Consider the following 26262-nt stretch of genomic DNA (forward strand, 5'->3'; position numbering starts at 1 on the left):
CTAAATGCTCAAACCACCCAATCTGGCACCAGCGATCATTCCACAATCAAATTCTCTAAACCAGGAGGGAGCCACAGTGAGTGGGTCTCTAGCGATGAATCTAGTGCTGTGGCTCAGGAGAGCAGAGTGGTGAAGAGGACCACAGTGTTGATATGAGATTCCCTAGTCAGAGGAACAGAGACGAGATTCTATGGGCGCGATAGAGATTCTTAGGGGTGAGGGTAAGCATACTGGCACAATGACATAGGTAGACAAGGTGAGGAGGTCCTGAACAGAGATTTTAGGGAGCTAGGTAGAAAGCTGAGAAATAGGACCTCTGGATTGCTGCCTGTCCACATGCCAGTGAGGGAAGGAATAGGATGATTGTGGCTGAGGATCTGGTGCAGGGGGCAGGGGTTCAGATTTATGGATCACTGGGATCTCTTCTGGGGAAGGGATGGGTTACACCTGAACCTGAGGGATTCAATATCCTTGTGGGTAGGTTGGCTAGAGTTGTTCTGGAGGTTTTAAACTAATTTGGCAGGGGGATGGAAATTGGAGTGATGGTAGCTGGATAAGTTGCAATGTAAAAGGTGGACAAAATTGAAAAGGGTGAATACAGGACTAAAGGTCCTTTATTTGGATGTGTGAGGTATATGGAATAAGGTCAATCAACTTGTAGCACAGTTACAGGTCTGCATGTATGATGTTTTAGGCATCACTGATTCATGGTTGAAGGAAGATTATAGCTGGGAGTGTAATGTTCAAGGATACACATTGTATCAAAAGGACAAGCAGGAAAGCAGAGGGGGCAGCATTACTATTGTTGGTTAACAATGAAATCAAATCATTAGAAAGAGGTGTCATAGGGTCAGAAGGTGTTGAATCATTGTGGATAGAGCCAGGGAACTGAAAGGATAAAAAGACCCTGATGGGAATTGTGTACAGATCCCCAAATGGTAGTAACAATGTGGACTACAAATTGTAACAAGAGATAGAAAATGCATACCAAAATGGCAATGTTAAAATAATCATGGGGGACGTCAATATGCAGGTATATTGGGAAAATCAGGCTGGTTCTGGATTCCAAGAGGAGGAATTTCTAGAATACCTACCAGATAGTTTTTCAGAGCAGTTCATGGGTGAGCCCACCAGCAGATCAGCTATTCTGGATTGGATGTTGTGCAACAAACTAGAATTGATTAGAGAGCTTAAGGTAAAATAACCTCGAGCAGCTAAAGTCATATGTATCAGTATTATAATGGAGTATTATAAAGGGAATTGCAGAGTCATGAGAGAGGAGCTGGCTAGAATTGATTGAAAAAAAATCACTGGCAGGGCTGATGGCAGAGCAGCAATGGCTGGAGTTTCTGGAAGTGATCCAAAAGGCACAGGATAAGACCATAAGACAAAGGAGCAGAAGTCAGCCATTTGGTCCATCGAGCCTGCTCTGCCATTTCATCATGAGCTGATCCAATCTCCCATTTAGTCCCATTCCCCCGCCTTCTCACCATAACCTTTGATGCCCTGGCTACTCAGATACCTATCAATCTCTGCCTTCACTTGGCCTGCACTGCTGCCTGTGACAAAAGTTCCACAGATTCACCACCCTCTGGCTAAAAAAATTTCTTCGCATCTCTGTTCTGAATCCTCAAGTCATGCCCTCTCATACTAGACTCCCCCACCATGGGAAAAAAATTGGTACATCCACTCTGTCCATGCCTTTCAACATTTGAAATGTTTCTATGAGGTCCCCCCTCATTCTTCTAAACTCCAAGGAGTACAGTCCAAGAGCGGTCAAACGTTCCTCATATGTTAACCCTCTCATTCCCGAAATCATTCTCGTGAATCTTCTCTGAATCCTCTCCAATGTCAGCACATCCTTTCTTAAATAAGGAGCCCAAAACTGCACACAGTACTCCAAGTGAGGTCTTACCAGTGCCTTATAGAGCCTCAACATCACATCCCTGCTCCTGTACTCTATTCCTCTAGAAATTAATGCTAACATTGCATTTGCCTTCTTCACCACCTACTCAACCTGGAGGTTAACCTTAAGGCTATCCTGCACGAGGACTCCCAAGTCCCGTTGCATCTCAGAACTTTGAATTCTCTCCCCATTTAAATAATAGTCTGCCCATTTATTTCTTCTACCAAAGTGCATGACCATACACTTTCCAACACTGTATTTCAATTGCCACTTCTTTGCCCATTCCTCCAATCTATCCAAGTCTCTCTGCAGACTCTCTGTTTCCTCGGCACTACCGGCCCCTCCACCTATCTTTGTATCATCAGCAAACTTAGCCACAAAGCCATATATTTCATAATCCAAATTGTTGATATACAACGTAAAAAGAAGCAGCCCCAACACAGACCCGTGAAACACCACTGGTAACCGGCAGCCAACCGGAATGGGATCCCTTTATTCCCACTCTCTGTTTCCTGCCAATAAGCCAACGCTCTATCCACGTATGTAACTTTCCTGTAATTCCATGGGCTCTTGTTTAGCAGCCTCATGTGCAGCACCTTATCAAAGGCCTTCTGAAAATCCAAATACACAACATCCACTGCATCTCCCTTGTCTACCCTATTTGTAATTTCCTCAAAAAATTACAATAGGTTTGTCAGGCAGGATGTTCCTTTAAGGAAACCATGCTGAGTTCTGCCTATCTTGTCATATGCCTCCAGGTACTCTGTAACCTCATCCTTGACAATCGACTCCAACAACTTCCCAACCATCGATGTCAAGCTAACAGGTCTACAGTTTCCTTTTTGCTTCCTTGCCCCCTTCTTAAATAGCAGAGTGACATTTGCAATCTTCCAGTCCTCCAGAACCATGCCAGAATCTATTGACTTTTGAAAGATCATTTCTAATGCCTTCGCAATCTCCACAGCTACTTCCTTCAGAACACGAGGGTGTATTCCATCTGGTCCGGGAGATTTATCTACCCTTAAGACTATTCAGCTTCCTGAGTACTTTCTCTGTCGTAATTGTATCTGCGCACACTTCTCTTCCCTGACGCCCTTGAGTGTCCGGTATATTGCTGATGTCTTCCTCAGTGAAGACTGATGTCTCCTTATCTCCCATTACAATTTCTCCAGCATGATTTTCTATCAGTCCTATATCTACTCTCACCTGTCTTTTACTCTTTATATACTTGAAAAAGCTTTTAGTATCCTCTTTGATATTATTTGCTAGCTTCCTTTCATAGTTCATCTTTTCCCTCTTAATGACATTCTTAGTTTCCTTTTATAAGCTTTTAAAAACTTCCCAGTCCTCTGTCTTCCCACTAATTTTTGCTTCCTTGTATGCCCTCTGCTTTGCTTTTACTTTGGCTTTGACTTCTCTTGTCAGCCATGGTTTCATCCTTTTTCCATTTGAAAATTTCTTCTTCTTTGGAATGTATCTGTCTTGCACCTTCCTCACTTCTCACATAAACTCCAGCCACTGCTGCTCTGCCGTCTTTCCCGCTAGTGTCTCTTTCCAGTCAACCTTGGCCAGTTCCTCTCTCATGCCACTGTAATTTCCTTTACTCCACTGAAATACCGACACATCAGATTTCGGCTTCTCTTTTTCAAATTTCACAGTGAACCCACTCATGTTATGATCAGTGTCTTCTAAGGGTTCCTTCACCTCAATCTCTCTAATCACCTATGGTTCATTACACAATACCCAATCCAGTACAGCCGATCCCCTAGTGGGCTCAACAACAAGCTGTTCTGAAAAGCCATCTCATAGACATTCTATAAATTCTCTCTCTTGAGATCGAGTGCCGACCTGATTTTACCAATCCACTTGCATGTTAAAATCCCCCACAATTATCATAACACTGCCCTTCTGGCAAGCCTTTTCTATTTCCTGTTGTAATTTGTAGTCCACATCACTGCAGCTGTTAGGAGGCCTGTATATAACTGCCATCAGGGTCCTTTTACCCCTGCGATTTCTTAGCTCAACCCATAAAGATCCGGCATCTTCCGATCCTATGCCACCTCTTTCTAATGATTTAATATAATTTCTTACCAATAAAGCCACGCCACCTCCTCTGCCTACCTGCCTGTCCTTCCAATACACTGTGTATCCTTGGACATTCAGCTCCCAGAGACATGAATTCTTTAGACACGTCTCAGTGATGGCCTCAATATCATACCTGCCAATCTGTAGCTGTACGACAAGATCATCCACCTTATTCTGTATGCTGTGTGCATTTAAGTATAACACCTTAAGTCCAGTATTTGGTACTTTTTGCTTTGATTGTACTGCAACTTTATTGCACTGCAACTCATCCCAATGGCTGCAAATTTGCTCCATCACCTGCCTGTCCTTCCTGACATCTTAACTGCTCACTATCTTAGATTTATTTCTGTTTTCCACCTCCTCCGCTCTATCATTCTGGTTCCCATCCCCCTGCCAAATCAGTTTAAACCCTCCCTAGCAGCTCTATTAAATCTTCCCGCCAGGATATTGGTCCCCTTTGAGTTCAGGTGTAACCCGTCCTTTTTGAACAGGTCATACTTCCCCCAGAAGAGATCCCAATGATCCAAGAATCTGAGGCCCTGCCCCCTACACCAGTCTCTCAGCCACACATCCATCTGCCTGATCCTTCTATTCTTGCCCTCGCTAGCATGTGGTACAGGTAGCAACCCTGAGATTAATACCCTGGAGGTCCTGCTTCTCAGCTTCCTTCCTAACTCCTGGAAATCTCTCTTCAGGACCTCCTCCCTTTCCTATCTATGTCATTGGTACCAATATGTACCAAGACAGCTGGCTGCTCGCCCTCTCCCTTCAGAATATTCTGGACCCAATCGGAGACATCCCGTACCCTGGCACCTGGGGGGCAGCACACCATGGGGGTATCTCTATCAGGCTCACAGAATCTCCTGTCTGTTCCCCTGACTATGGAATCCCCTATGACTACCACGTTTCTCTTCTCCCTCCTTCCCTCATGCACAACAGCGCCAGGCTCAGTGCCAGAGACCCGGTCACTGTGGCCGTCCCCTGTCAGGTCATTCCCCTCAACAGCATCCAAAACGATGTACTTGTTGCTGAGGGGGGCAGCCACAGGGGTGCTCTCCACTATCTGGGCGTTTCCCTTCCCTCTCCTGACAGTCACCCAGTTTTCTGACCCCTGTAGCCTCGGGATGACTATCTCCCTGTAGCTTCTGTCTATCACCTCTTCACTTTCCCTAATAAGCAGTAGGTCATCAAGCTGCAGCTCCAGAACCCTAACATGGTCTCTGAGGATCTGCATCTCGGTGCACCTGGCACAGATGTGGCCATCAGGGAGGCTGGAGGTCTCCCGGGATTCCCACATCTGACACCCTGAACAAAGTACTAACCCTGCAGACATGCTACCTAATTCCACAGGAATGAAACAAGGAAAAATAAGTCTACTCACCTATTTAATTCACCAAACACACAAACTTTTTAAACCGTTAGCTCATACCGTTAGCTGTGTGAGCCCTGCTGTTCCTCCGTCTGTCTGGGCCGATTCGCCAAGGGGAAAAAAAGACCCACTTCTAAGTTAATTAGATTAATTAAAGGAGCTGACCGGCCTTACCTGACTGGGGAGCAAGTTCGTCCTCAGCCTCTGCTCGCCGAAGCTTCTCGAGCCAAAGCCTTCCTACTCTGTCTCCCACTACTCCATCGCCCGCTCCGTTAATCTGTTTGCTTTTTAAACTCTCCTGCTGTCTCAAAGGCCGACCTTCACGCACTTGCGCAGTCGTGCCCCATTCAAACTCCCAAAGAGGAACAAGTATTCTAAAGGTAAGATGACACAACTGTGGCTAACAAGAGAAGTCAAAGCCAACACAAAAACCCAAGAGAGCAAAAATTAAGAGGGAAGTTAGAAGGTTTTAGTGAAACCGAAAGGTATTAAGATGGTATACACCCCAGAGTTCTGAAAGAGATGTCTGAAAAGACTGTGGAGGCATTAGTAATGATCATTGAAGAATCACTAGATTCAGGAATGGTTTTGGAAGATTGGAAAATTGCAAATGTCTCTCCACTCTTCAAGAGGGAGAGGGGCAGAAGAAAGGAAATTTAGACCAGTTAGTTTGACCTCACTGCTTGAGAAAACGTTGGAGTTGATTATAAAGGATGAAGTCTCAGGGTACCTGGATGCTTATGGGTTCCTCAAGGGGAAATTTTGCTTGACAAATCTGTTGGAATTCCTTGAAGAAAAACAAGTAGGGTAGACAAAGGAGAATTAGTTGATGTTGTGTACTTGGATTTTCAGGTGGCCTTTGACAAGGTGCCACACATGAGCTGCTTAACAAGCTGCAACCCATGGTATTACAGGAAAGATTCTAGCATGGATAAAGCAGTGGCTGATTGACAGGAGGCAAAGAGTGGGAATAAAGGGAGCCTTTTCTGACTGGCTTCCAGTGTCTCGTGGTGTTCCACAGGGGTCTGTGTAGGGACTGATTCTTTTTACATATGTCAATGATTTAGATGATGGAATTGATAGCTTTGTTGCAAAGTTTGCAGATGATATGGAGACAGGTAAAGAAGCAGGTAGTTTTGAGGAAGTAGAGGGGCTACAGAAGGACAGACAAGATAAGCAGAATGGGCAAAGTGGCAGATGGAATACAGTATTGGGAAGTGTATGGTCATACACTTTGGTAGAAGAAATAAAAGGATTGTCTGTTTTCTGAATGGAGAGAGAATACAAAAAAAGGTTTAAAGGGGACTTGGGAGTTCTTGTGCAGGATTCCCTAAAGGTAAATTTTCAGGTTGAGTCTGTGGTGAGGAAGGTAAATGCAATCTTAGCATTCATTTCAAGTTGACTAGAATATAAAAGCAAGGATGTAATGTTGAGGCTTTATAAAGCACTGGTGAGGCCTCACTTGGAGTATTGTGAGCAGTTTTGGGCTCCTTAGAAAGGACGTTCTGAAACTGGAGAGGGTTCTAAAGACTACGCAAATGGCTTGTCAGATGAAGAGTGCTTGATGGCTCTGGGCCTGGTATTCACTGGAATTCGGAAGAATGAGTGGTGACCTCAATGAAACCTATCGAATGGTGAAAGGCCTCAATAAAGTGGATGTGGAGAGGATGTTTTCTATGGTGGGAGAGTCTAAGACTAGAGGATGCAGCCTCAGAACTAAGGGCCATCCTTTTAGAACAGATGAAGAGTTTCTTTAGTCTGAGAGTGGTGATTCTGTGGAATTCTTTGCCACAGACAGCTGTGGAGGCCAAGTCTTTAAGCACATATAGGGCAGAGGTTCATAGATTCTTGATTGGTTAGGGCATGAAGGCATACAGGGAGAAGGCAGGAGACTGGGGCTGAGAGCGAAATTGGATCAGCCATGATGAAATAGCAGAGCAGACTCTTTGGGCCAAATGACCTAATTCTGCTCCTATATCTTATGATCTAAGATCACAATTCTTCCTCATTCTGATGTTTGGTCTGAATAACAACTGAACCTCTTCCTCTTGCTTTTATGCACTGAGTTACTGCCACATGATAGGCTGATTAGATTTTTGCATTAATGAGCAAGTGTGCAGGTCTGCAGGTGTACCGAATGAAATGGCCACTGAGTACTTGTTCTAATGTAAAGAGCCGCAGTCTACAAGGCAGAAGCATTAAAAATCTTTCTTGTTTGAAATTCAGTCACTCTTAATTTATTAGGATTTTATCCTTCAGGAAGACATGACATTCAAGCAACAGTTTAACAAATTTCCCTTAAATACACTGAACACAGCACTTCAGTGAATTAAGTGACTCCATTGACCAGTGCTAAGGCCATTACATTTCTGTTTGCAGAAAAGCTGGGCATCAAAAGAAAGTTGGGCAAGAATATCAGTTCTGCCTTTATTTATTTAAGTGGCAGAAAGGGTGCAGAGATTTACCAGGATTCTGCCTGGACTAGAGGGCATTGATAGGTAGGCCTCCGTTAGTCTCGATAGACCCTGGATTTGGACCTTGTGAAGTTTCCAGGGCGCAAGCCTGGGCAAGGTTTTTTTTTTAAATGCAAGACCGGCAGTTGCCCAAGCTTGCAAGTCTCCCCTCTCCACGCCACCAATGTTGTCCAAGGGAAGGGCATTAGGACCCATACAGCTTGGTACTGGTGTCGTCGCAAAGCAATGTGTAGTTAAGTGCCTTGCTCAAGGACACACACGCAACCTCAGCCAAGGCTCAAACTAACAACCTTCAGATCACTAGACCGATGTCTTATCCACTTGGCCACGTCCAACACATAGAGGCATGGATAGAAAGGACAGCCAGAGATGCTTGCCCAGGGCTGAAATGGCTAATATGAAGGGGCATAATTTTAAGGTGTTTGGAGGAAAGTATGGTGGGGAGGGCAGGAAAGATGTGAGAGGTTTGTTTTTATTATACACAGATTTAGTGGTGGGTGTGGAATGCCCTATGAGGACTGATAGCAGAGGTGATAAATAATGGGCATTTGATAGGCATATGGATGATAGGAAAAACAGAGTGTTATGTAGGAGGAAAGGGTTAGATTGATCTTAGAGTGGACAGCATAATATTGTGGGCTGAAGGGCCTGTAATGTACAGTGTCCTATGTAGTACTGAACTAACTGGACAAGGCAAAAAAAATGGAACCCATTTAAAACAAACACGAGGGAAATGCTTTCATGACTAATTTAGTAACCCATCATTTAGATAACAGTGACCTCTTTAGGCTTGCGTTTGATGTTTTCCATTCGGTTGGGGGGTCTAACAGCTGTGATTCTCTTGCTGCTTCCTTCTCCACTGACAAGCCCGGTCTCTTTATTCCAGCTTCTCAGCAACTCTATTAGCTCCTTCTTCTCCAGTTCGGCTTGTTCCACCTCCTGACGATGCTTCCTTTCTTCGGCTACCAGTGTCCGCATATCCGACATCATACGAGACAACTGGCTCTGAAAGTACAAGTGGCAGCCTGAAATCAGGACTATAAAACACTTCACTTGACTAGTAAAATGTCAAAGAGAAACACCAGAGTGGGTAGGGGAAAGTTGTTAAGAAAGCATAATGGTGTATTGCTCTTCATTAGTCGTGAGATTGAGTTCAAGAGCTGTGTGTACATTTAGGATGACTCCATTGCATTTCTTTGTCTACCGTGAATGTTTGCATGAAAATTAATCTCAGGGTAGTACATGGTGATTCCTATATTTGATAATAAATTTACTTTGAACTCTGAAGTTATATTACTGCTCTATAAAACTGGATGGACTACACTTGGAGTATTGTGTCACCTCATTACAGACAAGAAATGGACACTTTAGAGAGGGTGCAGAGGAAATTTACCAGGACGCTCCCTGGATTAGAGAGCACGTTTTATGAGGATAGGTTGTGTGAGCTAGAGCTTTTCTTTTTTTGAGCAAGGGAGGATGAGAGGTGACTTGGGAGAAGTGTACAAGAAGATAAGAGGCTTAGATCAAATGGACAGCCAGATACTTTTTCAGAGGACAGAAATGACTAATACAAAGGGACATAGTGTTAAGGTGATTAAAGGAAAGTATAAAGGAGGATGTCAGGGGTATGTTGTTTTTTTTTAAAATACAAAGTAGTAGGTGCGTAGAACACACTGTCGGTGGCATTGGGGCATTTAAGAAACTCTTAGGTAGGCACATGAATGATAGAAAAATGGAGGAAGGAAGGGTTTGATTTATCTAAGAGTAGGTTAAGAAGTTTGCACAATATTGTGGGCCAAAGGACCTGTTTTGTGTTGTAATGTTCTATGTTCTACAACCAGTAGTAATGTTTTGTATCTTACTAAATATGTGCTTTGTGAAATGCTCTGCAGCCTTTTGAGGATATTGTCCATAAGCAAATTAAAAGACCAATGCTGCTCACTTGTAATTGATTTTTCATATCACCTCATGGCTACTTCCCGACCTAACTCACTGACAAAGTTACTCTTATCCAAACCTAAATGTCATATATCCAAAACTTTTAAGTTTCAGAGTTATTTTGCTTTTGTGCTGAACTCCTAGTTATCAATATATTTTGGAGCAAATAAAACTCAAAGCTGTTTTAGAGCTTAAGTTAAAGGAACACTTAGGAGGCATGATAGAATTCATCCTGCAGTTTGAGATGGCTGTGGAGGCCAAGTCATTGGGTATATTTAAAGCAGAGTTTGGTAATATTTTGATTAGTAAGGGTGTCAAAGATTACAGGGAGAAGGCAAGAGAATGGGTTTGAGAAGGATAATAAATCAGCCATGATGGAATGGTAGAGCAGACTCAAGGGGCCAAATAGCCTGATTCTGCTCCTACGTATTAGAAAATATTCAAATAAATATTAGTTCAAAGTTTATTTTGGTTGAACACTACATATTGATATTACATATGTTAAATTCATCTAGTCTGCACTCCTAGTGACAATGGATGGTTTGATATGGGTGCTCAGGATTCTTAACCAGAATTGTATTTGAGTATGGATTCATGTTAATCGAATTATAGTCTACTCCTGATGGGCAAAGAAAATGTCTCAAAGATAACATCAAAATCAGCTGGAAGGAATTCAGCACGACATGTAAAAACTGGGAAGACATTGCATTTAATAGATGCACCTGGAGGAAATCAGTTCAAGAGGGAGCTGCTACAGGAGGTCGACCTACTCTGTGCCACAGAGGACGAGTGGCAGCTGTGAAAGGAGAGACTGAACAACCAAAAGACCCAACCACTCACCACAGGCACCACTTACTCTTATCCACCAGATCACGTGGATCCCAGCCCACCAGTACACAACCACTTAGAACAGGAGTCCCCTACCACTAACCATGGACCGCAGGTTGGGAACCCCTGCCTTAGGACAACATTGGCTCGAGTGAATGCAATACAAATTATAGTTAGGACACCATGCCATGCATTTCCAAAGCATTTACAGTCACAGCTACCTATCTAGTTTTGTAAAATGTCTACAAGTAAGCATACTAACTTTAAGCTCCTCGATTTCATTTTGCAGGAAGCTCTCTTTCTGTACCATGTGTCTTCTTTGAGAATCTAAACGGGATTCCATTTCATGCTTTACTTCTTCAACTTTACAAATCATCTCAGACCTTCATGTAAAAAGGAATTATGGAGAATATCTGAGGTTAGATGTATGTTACCAAAGATGCATCAAGCTTTGACTAATTTCTGAAGCCATCACTAAGGATGGTGGGTTAGAATCTACCTTTGTACACAGCTCCAGTGTACACTTTTCACAATGTTTATTTCCATCCTCACTACCCTATTACAAGTTTAGATCCCCTTCCATTGCATCTCATCACCGACCAGTTGTAAAACCTGCACTTTTACCCATCTGTCTTCAATTCCACCAGCAAAATAAAGCTCATCACGTTCTTTCTAGTCAATTTCAGCATTGAAGATTTTCACATTACCCTTAAATTTTGACAAATCCAAGATGGTCAGTCATGTCAAATTCTTCTGACAGTCACATTAACATAATAAAACATCCAAAAACTCTTCAAAATCAAAGTCTTGAAGTATATTTATTATCAAAGTATGTATGCAGTACACAACACTGAGAGGAATGACCGCAGGGGTACTCTTACCGCTGACAGCCACAACAAAAGAAACACCATGGAAGCTTTCAAAAAAAAAATCAAACACCCAAAGTGCAAAGAACAAACAGCAGAAAGTGAGCGAATGACACACAGAATATCAAACATCAAACCACAGAGTCCTTGAAACAATCTTGTAATGTTTAGTGTAATTCAGTTCAGTTCAGTTTGGAATTGTGTCCTTCGCTGACTACAGGCTGCAAAGCCAGTCTACCCTGATCAAAATCACACAAACTAGCAAAAAAAAACGAGCACCCAGAAACTAGAACCATAGATAACATCAACTGCAGAGAAATTGCAAGCAATCAAGATCCAAGGATGAGAGGTGTACAAGATGATAAGAGACACAGATTGAGTGGATAGCCAGAGAGCATGCCCCACACCACGCTCTCTTCGGAGTTCGAATGCACCCGATGCATGGGAGCACGAGAAGAAGCAGCAATTTCATTTAAGACAATAGACAATAGGTGCAGGAGGAGGCCATTCGGCCCTTTGAGCCAGCACCACCATTCAATGTGATCATGGCTGATCATCCACAATCAGTACCCTGTTCCTGCCTTCTCCCCATATCCCTTGACTCTGCTATCTATAAGAGCTCTATCTAACTCTTGAAAGCATCCAGAGAATTGGCCTCCACTGCTTTCTGAGGCAGACCATTCCATAGATCCACAACTCTCTGGGTGAAAAAGTTTTTCCTCAATTCTGTTCTAAATGGCTTACCCCTTATTCTTAAACTGTGGCCTCTGGTTCTGGACTCCCCCAACATCGGGAACATGTTTCCTGCCTCTAACGTGTCCAATCCCTTAATAATCTTGTATGTTTCAATCAGATCCCCTCTCATCCTTCTAAATTCCAGTGTATACAAGCCCAGTCGCTCCAACCTTTCAACATAAGACAGTCCCACCATCCCGGGAATCAACTTCGTGAACCTACGCTGCACTCCCTCAATAGCAAGAATGTCCTTCCTCAAATTTGGAGACCAAAACTGAACACAATACTCCAGGTGTGGTCTCACCAGGGCCCTGTACAACTGCAGAAGGACCTCTTTGCTCCTGTACTCAACTCCCCTTGTTATGAAGGCCAACATGCCATTAGCTTTCTTCACTGCCTGCTGTACCTGCATACTTACTTTCAGTGACTAATGAACAAGGACACCTAGATCTCGTTATACTTCCCCTTTTCCTAACTTGACACCATTCAGATAGTAATCTGCCTTCCTGTTCTTGCCACCAAAGTGGATAACCTCACATTTATCCACATTAAACTGCATCTGCCATGCATTTGCCCACTCACCCAACCTGTCCAAGTCACCCTGCATTCTACTAACATCCTCCTCATATTTCACACTACCATCCAGCTTTGTGTCATCTGCAAAGTTGCTAATGTTACTTTTAATCCCTTCATCTAGAGATGAAGTTTTAAAAAGGCAGTGTTTTGTGGCAGTTTTTTGAGCTGAACGGCACCCAATCAGTCAACGGGATTTATTAGAAAGGGCGAATAAAAATAAGGCGGGGCAAGCTGAGTGGCAATTCTGTGAGTGAGCCAGTGTTGGAGTGGCTTTGGCTCATCAGGCTTGGGTGAGGTAAGTATCTGGTAAGTTTCTTCTTTATTCTTCATTCCTTGTCTGTTAGGGCACAGTTAGTGCAGTGAGAATGGCTCCAGGGACTGAGAGATGTGGAATTCTGGGCGACCTCCAGCCTCCCTGACAACCACATTGTCACCGAGCTGCAGCTCCTCTGAGAATGTGTTAAGGAACTGGAGCTGCAGCTTGATGGCCTCTGGCTCATACAGGAGACTGATGAAGTGATAGAAAGGAGCTCCAGGAAGGTAGTCACCCCTATAGGCTGCAGGACTGTCAGGAAGGGAAGTGGGCAGCCAATGCAGAGTCCCCCTGCGGCCATTGCTCTCAATAACAATTACACCACTTTGGATACTCAGCAGGCCAGGCAGTGTCTATGCAAAAGAGTATATTTGATGTTTTGGGCCGAGATCCTTCAGCAGGACTGGAGAAAAGAAAAGATGGGGAGTCAGAGTTGCAAGGTGGGGGCAGGGGAAGAAGAAACACACAGTGATAGATGAAACCAGGAAGGACCAAGTAAAGAGCTGGGAAGTTGACAGGTGAAAGAGATACAGGGCTGGAGAAGGGGGAATCTGATAGGAGAGGACAGAAGGCCTTGGAAGAAAGAAAAGGGGAAGGAGCACCAGAGAGAGGGAGATGATAGGCTGGTACTTACCATATTACTTATTACCCATTACTTATCATGTGAGGAGCATTTAATGGCTCTGAGCTTGTACTCACTGGAGTTCTGAAGAATGAGGGTTGGATCTACTGAGTGTTGAAAGGCCTCAACAGAGTGGAAGTGGAGCGGATGTAGTCAGTGAGTCTAACCAGAGGACTCAGTCTCAGAACAGAGGGATGTCCATTTAGAATGGAGATGAGGAATTTCTTTAGCCAGAGAGAGTGGTGAATCTGTGGAATTCTTTGCCACAGGGAGTTGTGGAAGCCAAGTCATGGGTATATTTAAGGCAGATATTGATAGATTCTTGATTCATCAGGGCATGAGGGGATATGGAGAGAAGGCAGAAGATTGAGGCTAACAGGGAACTGGATCAGCCCTGATGAAATGGTGGAGCAGACTTGATGGGCCAAATGGGCTAATTCTGCTCCTTTATTTAATGGGCTTCTCACTGCTGCCATCAGGGAGAAGGTACAGGAGAAGCAGGACTCACACCACCGGGTTCAGGAGCCCCTCAACAATCAAGCTCTTGAACCAAAGGGGACAACTTCACTCAACTTCACTTGCTCCATCACTAAAATGTTCTCACAACCTATGGGCTCTCTTTCAAGGACTCTACATCTCATGTTCTAGGTATTGCTTTTTTACCTATTATTATTTCTTTTGAATTAGCAGTTTTCTTTTGCAAACCGGTTGTCCGCTGTCTTTCATTGATTCTATAACGGTCCTTGGATTTACTGAGTATGCCCACAAGAAAATGAATCTCAGGTTTGTGCATAGTGACATATATGTACTTTGATAATAAATTTACTTTGAATTTTGTACTTTTTAAAATTTGCATCAATGATCAACACAGTCCAAGGATTATGTTGTGGGCAACCTGTAAATGTCACCAGGCTTCTGGCGCCAACATAGCATGCCCACAACTTATTAACCCTTACATGTGTTTGGGATGTGGGAGAAAAGCGGAGGACCTAGAGGAAAACTACATGGTCATGGAGAGAATGCTTAAACTCCCTACAAACAGTGTTGGGAATTGAACCCTGATCTTTGGTGCTGTAAAGCATTATGCTAACCACTATGCTACTGTGGTGACTATCTTTTAAGCTTTAAATCCAACTGGATAAAATTGATGTTACTGCTAATTTATTAACTGCTGCTGGGGCGGCACGGTAGGGTTGCATTTAGTGCACCAGTGTTGCGAAGATCAGAGTTCAATTCCAGCTGCTGTCTATAAGGAGGCTGGATATTCTCCCTGTGACTGCATGGGCTTCCTCTGGACGCTCCGCCTTCTTCCACATTCCAAAGGCTTAGGCTTAGTTAGCTGTAGCATGACATGTTGGTGCTGAGAGTGTGGCTACACTTTTTTTTAAAGATAAACATCCCTGGACTATGCTGACCTTTGACACACATCACTACTTCACTGTACATGTGACATATAAAGCTAATATTTAATCCCTTTTATCTTTAATAGCTATGAACTAGAAATCCAGTAAATGTTATCAGCCTAGCATTCCTTATTGTACAGAACACACGGATACACTGAAAGGCTTTGAGCGTGAGATTAAAAATGGAAAAAGTTAACTGGTAGTTATAAAAATCCAATAAATACTAGGAATTTAGAATCAAAGTTCTTGATGGGCTAAAGATAATGACCAACACAACAAGGTCAGGATTGTGAAGAGATCCGTTACATACCTAAGCAATTCCAGTTCTGTCCTCAGTTCTGCTATACAATTGTGCTGAGCGTCGTCTGCACTGAGTATGGCATAACCACAACCATTAGAGCACTCCCGGCTTCGGCATTCGCACACTGCCATGTGAGATTCCAGATTGCGTCGTTCTACTTGAACAGTACAACCTTCGCAGGAAAGTGAATCAACAAACATCGGACAAGTGTTAATAGAAATTACAAATATAGAAAAGAACAATATTGGAACATGCAATCAGTACAAGGAGGGAGTAGCATTCAGGACCACAGCAATCTTATTGAAACTTCTGAAATAGAGTTCAAATCTCTAATGTCTTAATAAAAGGATTAGCAACAATATCATCTTATGTAACAGGGCTTCTTAACTTGAAAATACAGGGTAAAGGTAACTGAATGCAGTAGTACCCTGTAACCATTTTCAAAAAGTGGCTAAGGTGATAACATTTTGCAAATCTGACACCAGGGAGAACACCTCGAAGTTCAAATTCAATTTATTATCAAAGTATACACAGGTCACCATATACCACCCGAAGATTCATTTTCTTGCTAGCATTCACAGTAGAATAAAGAGAAACAATAGAAGCAGTGAAAAACTACAAAGATGGACAAATAACCAATGTGCAAAAGAAGACAAACTGTGCAAATACAACTAAATAAATACATATATAATAGGTAACATTGAGAATATGAGTCGTAGAGTCCTTGAAAGCGAGTCTGTTGGTTGTGGAATCAGTTCAGTGTTGAGGTGAGAGAAGTTATCCACGCTAGTTCAGGAGCCTGATGATTGAAGAGTATTAACCGTACCAGAACCTGGTGGTTTGGAACCCAAGTCTCCTGTATCTCCTTCCTGATGGTAGTATTGAGAAGAGAGATTGACCTAGATGCTTGTTTCCTTGATGATACAGTCACTTTAAATATCTTTTTCTGGCACATGATGTTTTCAGAAATGTTCAGTAGCATGGGTGCAAAGAAAAAGAGCTAAATTAAGAAATGAAAGTCAAAGTTCCTCACCAGGAAACTGCAGTCACTGTGGATGGGAAATAACATCTCCTTCTCGCTGACAATCAGCACTGGCGTACCTAAAAGATACATGCTTAACCCAGTGCTCTACTCTCTCTACACACGACTTTCTGGCTAGGCACAGCCCAAACATCATCAATAAATTTGCCAATGATGCAAATATTGTTAGCAGAATTTCAGATGGTGCCGAGGTGGTGTACAAGAGTAAGACATACCAGCTGGTTGAGTGATTTTGCAACAACAATCTTGCACTCAACATCAGTAAGACCAAGGAATTGATTGTGGACTTCAGGAAGGGGCAGTTGAACCCATCAGTTCTCATTGAAGCATCAACAGTGGAAAGAGTGAGCAATTTCAAGTTCCTGGGTGTCAGCATCTTTGAAGAACTATCCTGGGCCTAGCATAGTGACGCAATTACAAAGGCAGCATGACAGTGGCTAGCTGTATTTATTCAGAGTTTGAGGATGCTTGGTATGACATCAGTCAGAAATTTCTACAGTTGTATTGCGAAGAGCATTCTAACTGATTGCAACACTATCTGGTATGGAAGGCAGCTGCACAGTATTGGAAAAAGTTGCAGAAGGCTGTAATCATGGGCACTAGCCTCCCCAGCATCGAGAATACCTCAAAAAGGCGGCATCTATCATTAAGGATCCCCATCACCAAGGCATGCCCACTTCTCAGTGTTATCAAGGTGGTGGTACAGGATCCTGGAGACACACACTCAACATTTCAGGAATAGTGTTTTCATCTCCGCCATCAGATTTCTGAATGGGCAATGCACCAACAAACACTACCTCAGCATTTTTTCTACTCTCTTTTTGAACTATATTTAATTAAAAAATATATATTTCTTGTTACAATTTATAGTTTCGTGTATTGTAATGTACTTCTGCTGAAAAACAAATTTCATGATACAGGTCAATGATATCAAACCAGATTCTAATAAAATCCAGTGACACGTACATTTCTAATCATGCATTGAAAAAATATCAAGTATTAATGGTAGTATTTTGGGAATGGATTACCAAAAATAATTAAATATCATGGTTTAGTAAAATGCAAAGCATATTTTGAATTTCCAAGTATTACATTAGGATTTATCCTGGGCCCAATATATTGAAGCAATTATGAGGAAGATACATCAGTGGCTATATTTCATTAGGAGTTTTAGGAGGTTTGGTATGTCACCAAAGACACTTGCAAATTTCTACGGATGTATAGTGGTGAGCATCCTAACTGGCTGCATCACTGTCTGGTTTGGAGGGGACACTGCTGCGGATCGGAAAATGCCACAGAGAGTTGTAAACTCAGCCAGCTCCATCGTGGGCACCAGTAACCTCAGCATCCACATCTTCAAACTGTGATTCCTCAAAAAGAATGCATCCATCATTTCAGACGCTCATCACCCAGAACATGCCCTCTTCTCACTGTTACCATCAGGGAGGAGATACAGGTGACTGAAGACACACACTTAATGATTCAGGAATAGTTTCTTCCCCTCTACTATCAGATTTCTGAATGTCCCAGGAACCCATGAACACTACCTCACTATTTTCCTTTCTTTTTGTACTATTTATTTTTTATATCTTCATTGCAACTCAGAATTTATTTTGTTTAGAGATACAGTGCAGAACAGTCCCTTCTGGCCCAAGAAGCCCAGCAACCTGCCTATTTAACCCTAGGCCAATCACAAGACAATTTAGAAACATAGAAAACCTACAGCACAATACAGGCCCTTTGGCTCACAAAGCTGTGCCGAACATGTCCTGACCTTAGAAATTACCTAGGGTTACCCATAGCCCTCTATTTTCCTGAGCTCCATATACCTGTCCAGGAGTTTCTTATCATATCTGCCTCCACCACCGTCGCCAGCAGCCCATTCCACGTACTCATCACTGCCTGCGTAAAAAACTGACCCCTGACATCTCCACTGTACCTACTTCCAAGCACCTTAAAACTGTGCCCTCTCGTGCTAGCCATTTCAGCCCTGGGAAAAAGCCTCTGACTATCCACATGATCAATGCCTCTCATCATCTTATACACCTCTATCAGGTCACCTCTCATCCTCGTCGCTCCAAGGAGAAAAGGCCAAGTTCACTCAACCTATTCTCATAAGGCATGCTCCCCAATCCAGGCAACATCCTTGTAAATCTCCTCTGCACCCTTTCTATGGTTTCCACCTCCTTCCTATAGTGAGGCAACCAGAACTGAGCACAGCACAGTACTCCAAGTGGGGTCTGACCATGACCTATATAGCTGTAACATTACCTCTCAGCTCCTAAACTCAATCCCATGATTGATGAAGGCCAATACACTGTATGCTTTCTTAACCACAGAGTCAACCTGCGCAGCAGACTTGAGTGTCCTATGGACTCAGACCCCAAGACCCCTCTGATCCTCCACACTGCCAAGAGTCTTACTATTAATACTATATTGTCATCATATTTGACCTACCAAAATGAACTACTTCACACTTATCTGGGTTGAATTCCATCTGCCACATCTCAGCCCATGTTTGTATCCTATCAATGTCCTGCTGTAACCTCTGACCGCCCTCCACACTATCCACAACATCCTCAACCTTTCATTTACAATTTACAATGACTATTTCACCTGCTACATGGTACACCTTTGGAATGTGGGAGGAAGCCCACGTCACAGGAAGGATGAACGAACTCCTTACAGATGTGTCCGAATTGAACTCCGACACCCCTGAGCTGTAATAGTGTTGTGATACTGTTAATACTTGTATGGCGGGGTAGAGACACATCCCTACCAAAGGCAGTGTAAGGCACTCCTTCCTTCTGATAGCCTGCATGTCATCCATGGACAAGGTGTAGCCCCTGAACAGGGTCACATGGGAGCAGGTGGTGGCTGGTCGTATGAACAGCTGGTGCAGATCACAAGTCCTGGTTATGCGACTTCTGACGCCAAGCAGACAATCTCTGAAGAGCATTGATAATGGCTGGGGTCACTTGTCTTGCAAAGACATTGCCCAGAAGGAAATGACAAACCTCTTCTATAAAAAATTTGCCTAGAACAATCATGGTCATAAAGACCAGGATCACCAATGTCATTTGACAAGACACATAATGGTGATGAACAATGACTGTACTACTGCTACAATACAATAAATTACACAAAACATGTCAGTGATGATAAATCCAACTCTGGTAAATAACATTCTTCCCCACAAAGGCAATTCCCATTACAGTTTTGTTTATGGAGGAACGTTAAACTCTGGGAAACTTTACATTCTCCGTTAACAAGTAGTGGATACAGCCCGATCCATCACAGGAAAAGCCCCTCCCACCATCTCCAAGGAGCATTGTCACAAGAGAGCAGTAGCCACCATCCAGGCCATGCTCTCTTCTTGCGGTTACCACTGCAAAAGAAGTACAAGGAGTCTTAGGTCCCGCACCGTTAGGTTTAGGAACACTTCAATCCTGAATTGGAGTGGATAACTTCACTCACCTTAACTCTGAAATGATTGCACAATCTATGGCCTCACTTATAAAGACTCTACAATTCATGTTCTCAGTATGTATGTATTATTAGTGTTTTTGTATTTGCACAGTTTGTCTTCTTTTGTACAATGGTTGCTCGTCAGTCTTTGTGTGTGGTTTTTCTATTGTACTTCTTTGTTCTGTGAATGTCTGCAAGAAAATGAATCTCAAGGTAATTTATGGTGACGTATACATACTTACATAATAAATTTACTTTGAATAGTGACATTGGATCATTAAGGGCCAGAACGTGATTGGATATTACTTCAACATTCCATTTGTAGCTTTGCCTTTTCTCGGCACTGTAGTGTCAACCTTCTTCATATATTCTATTATTCAGTGGCCTTTGGAGGCATAATATCCTCAACTGGTTAAAGGGAAAGGTTGAATAGGTTAGAACTTTATTCCCTGGAGTGTAGCAGAAAGAGGGGAGATTCGATAGAGGTATATAGATAGGGTAAATGCAAGCAGACTTTTTCCACTAAGGTTGGGTGGGACTGCAACCAGAAGTCAAGAGCCAAGGGTGAAAGGTGGATTATTACTGAGGATCCCACCCATCCATCCAGCATCCTCCAACTTTCTACCATCAGGCAGAAGACTCCGATGCAAAAAGACAAGAACGGTCAGGATGGGAAACAGTTTCTTCCCCCAGGCCTTTAGGTTTCTTTACTCCTTGCCACATCATATTCAAAGTGTCACTGGTTCATCTGTTCTGTATCTTACAGTATTTAATTTATGCACTTTAGTTCATTATTTATGTGTGATTCATCTGTAGATTTTATACTTACCTTCATATGTTATTGTGTGCTTTACACCTTGGTTCAAAGAAACATTCTCTCATTTCTATATACATTATATACATGTATATTTGTTGTGTCCAAATGGTTGTTGTGATGTGTCTAGTGTGGTAGTGTAGTGGGTAGTGCTTGTCACTCTCAATTTCAGCTTCCACCGCTGGCTAGCAGTCTTGTGAAAAGGAGAGCTGAATGTGTAAGTCTCTCCCTGCCAGTACACGGCCTCTCCAACAGCAAGCCTCATGTAGTGCCTCCTCGCTGGCGACACATGGAAACTGAACTCCTTTCCGACTCAGACTGAACTACAGAGGATGGGGAAGAGGTCTGGCCCTGTACATGTAGCACGTAGGCCTTCCAGTGTGTGGACATGTCCTGGTACTTGTGAACCAGATCCCCAGCTATGGGTAAGTAGCCCCACTGCCTTGTGGGCAGCCTTGGGAGAGACGAAAGCTATGGGAGTAAACCCAGACCGCAAATTCGGAATGGAGCCCCTCAGGCAGCTGGACATCTTTGAACAGCTCCAGCAGTCAAGCTGGTGCCAAATGTATTGCTCATAAGCTTTCCTTTGGATTACACTGGTGAGGTCAAGAGCGGATCGTGACTGGGCATCTCAGGATCTCCATACCTTCTACCCAGGCTCATTGTCCTTCAAGACAAATGGATGCCAACCAGTTAAATGATAACAAACTACACACACAAAATGCTGGTGGAACACAGCAGGCCAGGCAACATCTATAGGGAGAAGCACTGTCAATGTTTCGGGCCGAGATCCTTCGTCAGGACTAACTGAAAGGAAAGATAGTAAGAGATTTGAAAGTAGTGGGGGGAGGGGGAAATGCGAAATGATAGGAGAAGGCCGGAGGGGGTGGGATGAAGCTAAGAGCTGGAAAGGTGATTGGTGAAAGTGATACAGAGCTGGAGAAGGGAAAGGATCATGGGACGGGAGGCCTCGGGAGAAGGGGGGCGGGGGGGGGAAGCACCAGAGGGAGATGGAGAACAGGCAAACAACTAAATATGTCAAGGATGGGGTAAGAAAGGGAGGAGGGGCATTAACGGAAGTTAGAAAAGTTAATGTTCATGCCATCAGGTTGGAGGCTACCCAGCCGGTATATAAGGTGTTGTTCCTCCAACCTGAGTGTGGATTCATCTTGACAGTAGAGGAGGTCATGGTTAGACATATCAGAATGGGAATGAGACGTGGAATTAAAATGTGTGGCCACTGGGAGATCCTGCTTTTTCTGGCGGACTGAGCGTAGGTGTTCAGCGAAACGGTCTCCCAGTCTGTGTCGGGTCTCACCAATATATAAAAGACCACACCGGGAGCACCGGACGCGGTATACCACACCAGCCGACTCACAGGTGAAGTGTCGCCTCACCTGGAAGGACTGTCTGGGGCCCTGAATGGTGGTGAGGGAGGAAGTGTAAGGGCAGGTGTAGCACTTGTTCCGTTTACAAGGATAAGTGCCAGGAGGGAGATCGGTGGGAAGGGATGGGGGGGAACGAGTGGACAAGGGAGTCGCGTAGGGAGCGATCCCTGCGGAAAGCAGAAAGAGGGGGGAGGGAAAGATGTGCTTGGTAGTGGGATCCCGTTGGAGGTGGCGGAAGTTATGGAGAAATATACGTTGGACCTGGAGGCTGGTGGGGTGGTAGGTGAGGACAAGGGGAACCCTATCCCGAGTGGGGTGGCGGGCAGAATGGGGTGAGGGCAGATGTGCGGGAAATGGGAGAGACGTGTTTGACAGCAGAGTTGATGGTGGAAGAAGGGAAGCCTCTTTGTTTAAAAAAGGAAGACATCTCCTTCGTCCTGGAATGAAAAGCCTCATCCTGAGAGCAGATGCGGTGGAAACGGAGGAATTGTGAGAAGGGGATAGCATTTTTGCAAGAGACATGGTGGGAAGAGGTAGCTGTGAGAGTCTGTAGGCTTATAATAGATATCAGTAGATAAGCCGTCTCCAGAGATGGAGACAGAAAGATCAAGAAAGGGAGGGATGTGTCGGAAATGGACCAGGTAAATTTGAGGGCAGGGTGAAAGTTGGAGCAAAGTTAATGAAGTCAACGAGCTCAGCATGCGTGCAGGAGGCAGCGCCAATGCAGTTGTCAATGTAGCGAAGGAAAAGAGGGGGACGGATACCCGTATAGACTTGGAACATGGACTGTTTCACAAAGCCAACAAAAAGACAGGCATAACTGGGACCCATACGGGATAACAAACTTGACTTGAAATGTTTAAGGGGAACATGAGAGAGGATGTCTTCGCTCAGAGGGTGGTGAGATTGCAGAACGAGCTGCCAGTGTAAGTGTTGTGATACAGGTTCAATTTTAACGTTTAAGGGAAATTTGAAATGGGTGCATGGATGGGAGGGATATGTCAGGCTAAGGTCCAGGTGCAGGTCAATAGAACTAGGCAGAATTAATAGTTTATCAGAGACTAGATGGGGCAAAGGGTCTGTCCTACTATAGCACTCTATGACAATGGCAAGAGACTGTCTGTTACCAATTTCAGCAAGCACAAAATCATTTGAATCACGGCACCAAAACACACAAAAAGATGTTTTTAGAAGAGATTAAGAATTAACACTGCACTGTAAAAAAAATTCATTGTTAAGTACATACATACCACATCCATAGCACATGTAAATGCCACCTAAAGGAAAATGGGTAGAGGGAGACTTCAAATACTTGTACAAAGAAATGGAAAGTGGAGCTTTACTTCAGTTGCCTAAATCATTTGAAAACTGCACAGCACACAAGAGAGCACATTCATTATACTGCCATTACTATCGTGCAGATTCAAGGTTGTTTATTGTCATTTCCTGTATACAAACGTAAAGGAGAACAAAATAATTGTTACTCCAGATCAGACACAGCCCAAAAAACCCACAAAAGATGAAAAACACAATAATAATTTTTAAAAATAATTAAAATACTTAAAGTGATGCTAGGCACAGGAATGTCTGTACATAAGGTGACTGACAGGAAATGATAAAGTAATGGTGGTTGGGGATGTGGAGGGGTGGGTTAGTGGGTGGAGGTGTTGAACAGCCTTACTGTTTGGGGAAAGTACCGTAGATTCCGGACTACAGAGCGCACCTGATTAAAAGCCGCTGGCTCTAATTTTAGAAATAAAATCAATTTTTTAATTGTACAGGCCGCACCGGATTTTAGGCCGCACCGGATTTTCGGCCGCAGGTGTCCCACGTTGTAATATGAGATATTTACACAGAAAGATATTACACGTGAGGATTTTTTAACTTTTAATTAAATCCATATGGTAACAAAAACAAATACATATTGCAAATGCTTTTTTTCGAACCGTGCCCGTAACGCGGCTACTTTTAAATATACGTTGCGTATACTTCTTTACTGAACAACATTCCAATATCTCCTAACGACTGGTAAAAAATATATATACTGCAGCCTACCAGGAAAAGTTATTGATCGCCTTTAACTTAAAAGCAGCGTTCGCTCAGATCCAAAGCCGCTCGCGTAATGCGCTCCCTCCCTCCGTCCCGTTTTATCGCAAACTGGCATTTTTCCCACAAGACGCGGCGAAACCGGGTGTGACGTCATAGCATCCCGCGATGTAGTACAGAAAACAAATATAGTTAAAACTCTTCTAACTTTAACTAGAAAATGAATTACTAAGCGAAAATATTATAAACTAAATAACTGCCATAAAGGCAGCACAATGCTTTTCTTCGAGTGTTTTCCATGTTGATGAGGGTGAGTACAAATGACTGATTTACAATAATTTAATTGTGAAAGTGCGCTTGATTTATCATACAATTTCATTGGACCTCTGTGAACTACTCATCAATTTTATTGGTCTACTGTTATGAGGCAAAATGTTTACGAGGCGGCATGAAAAAAAATCATGTATTAGCCGCTCCGTTTTAAAGGCCGCAAAGTTCAAAGCTGTTCAAAATGTGGGAAAAAAGTAGCGGCTTAAAATCCGGAATCTACGGTATCTGTTTTTGAGTCTGGTGGTCCTGGTGTGGATGCTTCATAGCCTCCTCTCTGATGGGAGGGGACAAACAGTCCATGAGCAGGGTGGGTGGGATCCTTCATGATGTTACTGGCCCTTTTCCAGCACCTTTTTGTATATGCGTCTTTGATGGCAGGTGGGCTGGTGCAGTTGATGTGCAGTGAGGTGTGATGATACTGGAAACTAATCTAAGAAAAACAGAAATTCAAGAGATTCTGCAGAATAGCACACAAAATACTGGAGGAACTTAGCGCGTCAGGCAGTAGCTATGGAAAGAAAACAGTCAACGCTTTGGGCTGAGACCTTTCATCAGGATTCCTAATGAGGTGCAATGTGCTATCATAGTCAACATTTTTTTACATTGTTTAGAACCATTCGGTGACTTAAAAGCAGCAAAAACCTTGCAGGGCAGTTGCAAGTGAGATAGGAGACAGAAGTACATTCAAGAAGTTGAGGGGAAAGGGAATACTTTCTAAGCCAAAGAATTTAGCAATGGGTTCATTCACTCTCCCACACAGGTTTCCTGTCATTGCCAGATATGCCAGACGACCAATCATTCAATAAGGAAGTTCTTCTTACAAGTTCAGCTAAAATGGTGGCCAATGAAAGAAGCTCTGTGCAATGCACACAAATTGCTGGAGGAACTCAGCAGGTCAGGCAGCATCTATAGAAAAAAGTACAGTCAACATTTCAGGCCAAGACAGTTCGGTGGTCCAGCTCAAAACATTGACGGTACTTTTTTTGCATAGATGCTGCCCAGACTGCTGAGTTCCTCCAGCATTTTGTGTGTGTTGCTTGGATTTCCAGCATCTGCAGATTTTCTCTTGTTTGTGAAAGAAGCTCTGTGGTTATTTATTAAGAACAAGGTTAAAGGTCCAGAAATTCAGACCCATGAAGAGGATAAATCATGTAGTAAGTTAGGAATAAAACAAAAGAAAGAAACCAAGGTTTCAGGAGGGGAAGCAGAGGGAAACATCAGTAACTTCATCCTTATCAGAAACAAATTCAGAAGTGTTAAATTAATGATATTACTTAAAACATTTTTAATTATTTTGTTTTCTTTGCTGCCCATCTACTCCATGCCAAACTATTAATCTGCCTATTCCCATGATCCGCACCTAGACCACAGCCCTCCGTACTCCTACCCTTCATGTACCTATCCAAACTTCTCTTCAATGTTGCAATTGACCCTGCATCTACCACTTCCACAGGCAGCTCGTTCCACATTCGCACCTCCCTGAAGATAAAGATGTTTCCCTTAAACATTTCACTTTTCACCCTTAACTTATGTCTTCTAGTTCTAGTCTCACCCACCCTCAGTGGAAAAAGCTTGCTTGCATTTAACCTATAACTTTCATAAATTGGTAAAACTCGATCAAATCTCCCCTCATTCTCCTATGCCCTAGGGAATGAAGTCCTAACCTATTCAACCTTTCCCTGGAACTTAAGTCTTCAAGTCCCAGCAACACATTTGTAAATTTTCTCTGCATTCTTTCAAATTTATTGATACATTTCC

The 26262-nt window shown here is 43.2% G+C and overlaps 1 protein-coding gene across 6 annotated transcripts in view; it reads right to left on the minus strand.

Annotated features, from left to right (window-relative positions):
- Nucleotides 1–8568: 8568 nt before the first annotated feature.
- Nucleotides 8569–26262, minus strand: part of rnf41l (ring finger protein 41, like) — a 48309-nt gene continuing 30615 nt past the window's right edge. For 5 of the 6 annotated variants that reach the window (XM_073026765.1, XM_073026701.1, XM_073026832.1 and 2 more), the window contains 4 exons: nucleotides 23379–23405; nucleotides 15426–15588; nucleotides 10863–10983; nucleotides 8569–8839 (listed from right to left, as the gene is read on the minus strand). In XM_073026765.1, the coding sequence (XP_072882866.1) occupies nucleotides 8600–8839; nucleotides 10863–10983; nucleotides 15426–15588; nucleotides 23379–23405 (551 nt within the window). In that variant the 3' untranslated portion in view covers nucleotides 8569–8599. The remainder of the gene's footprint in view (nucleotides 8840–10862; nucleotides 10984–15425; nucleotides 15589–23378; nucleotides 23406–26262) is intronic. The other variant, XM_073027088.1, reaches the window with a different exon arrangement.

Source organism: Hemitrygon akajei, chromosome 1, assembly GCF_048418815.1.
Source record: "Hemitrygon akajei chromosome 1, sHemAka1.3, whole genome shotgun sequence".
NCBI lineage: Eukaryota > Metazoa > Chordata > Chondrichthyes > Myliobatiformes > Dasyatidae > Hemitrygon > Hemitrygon akajei.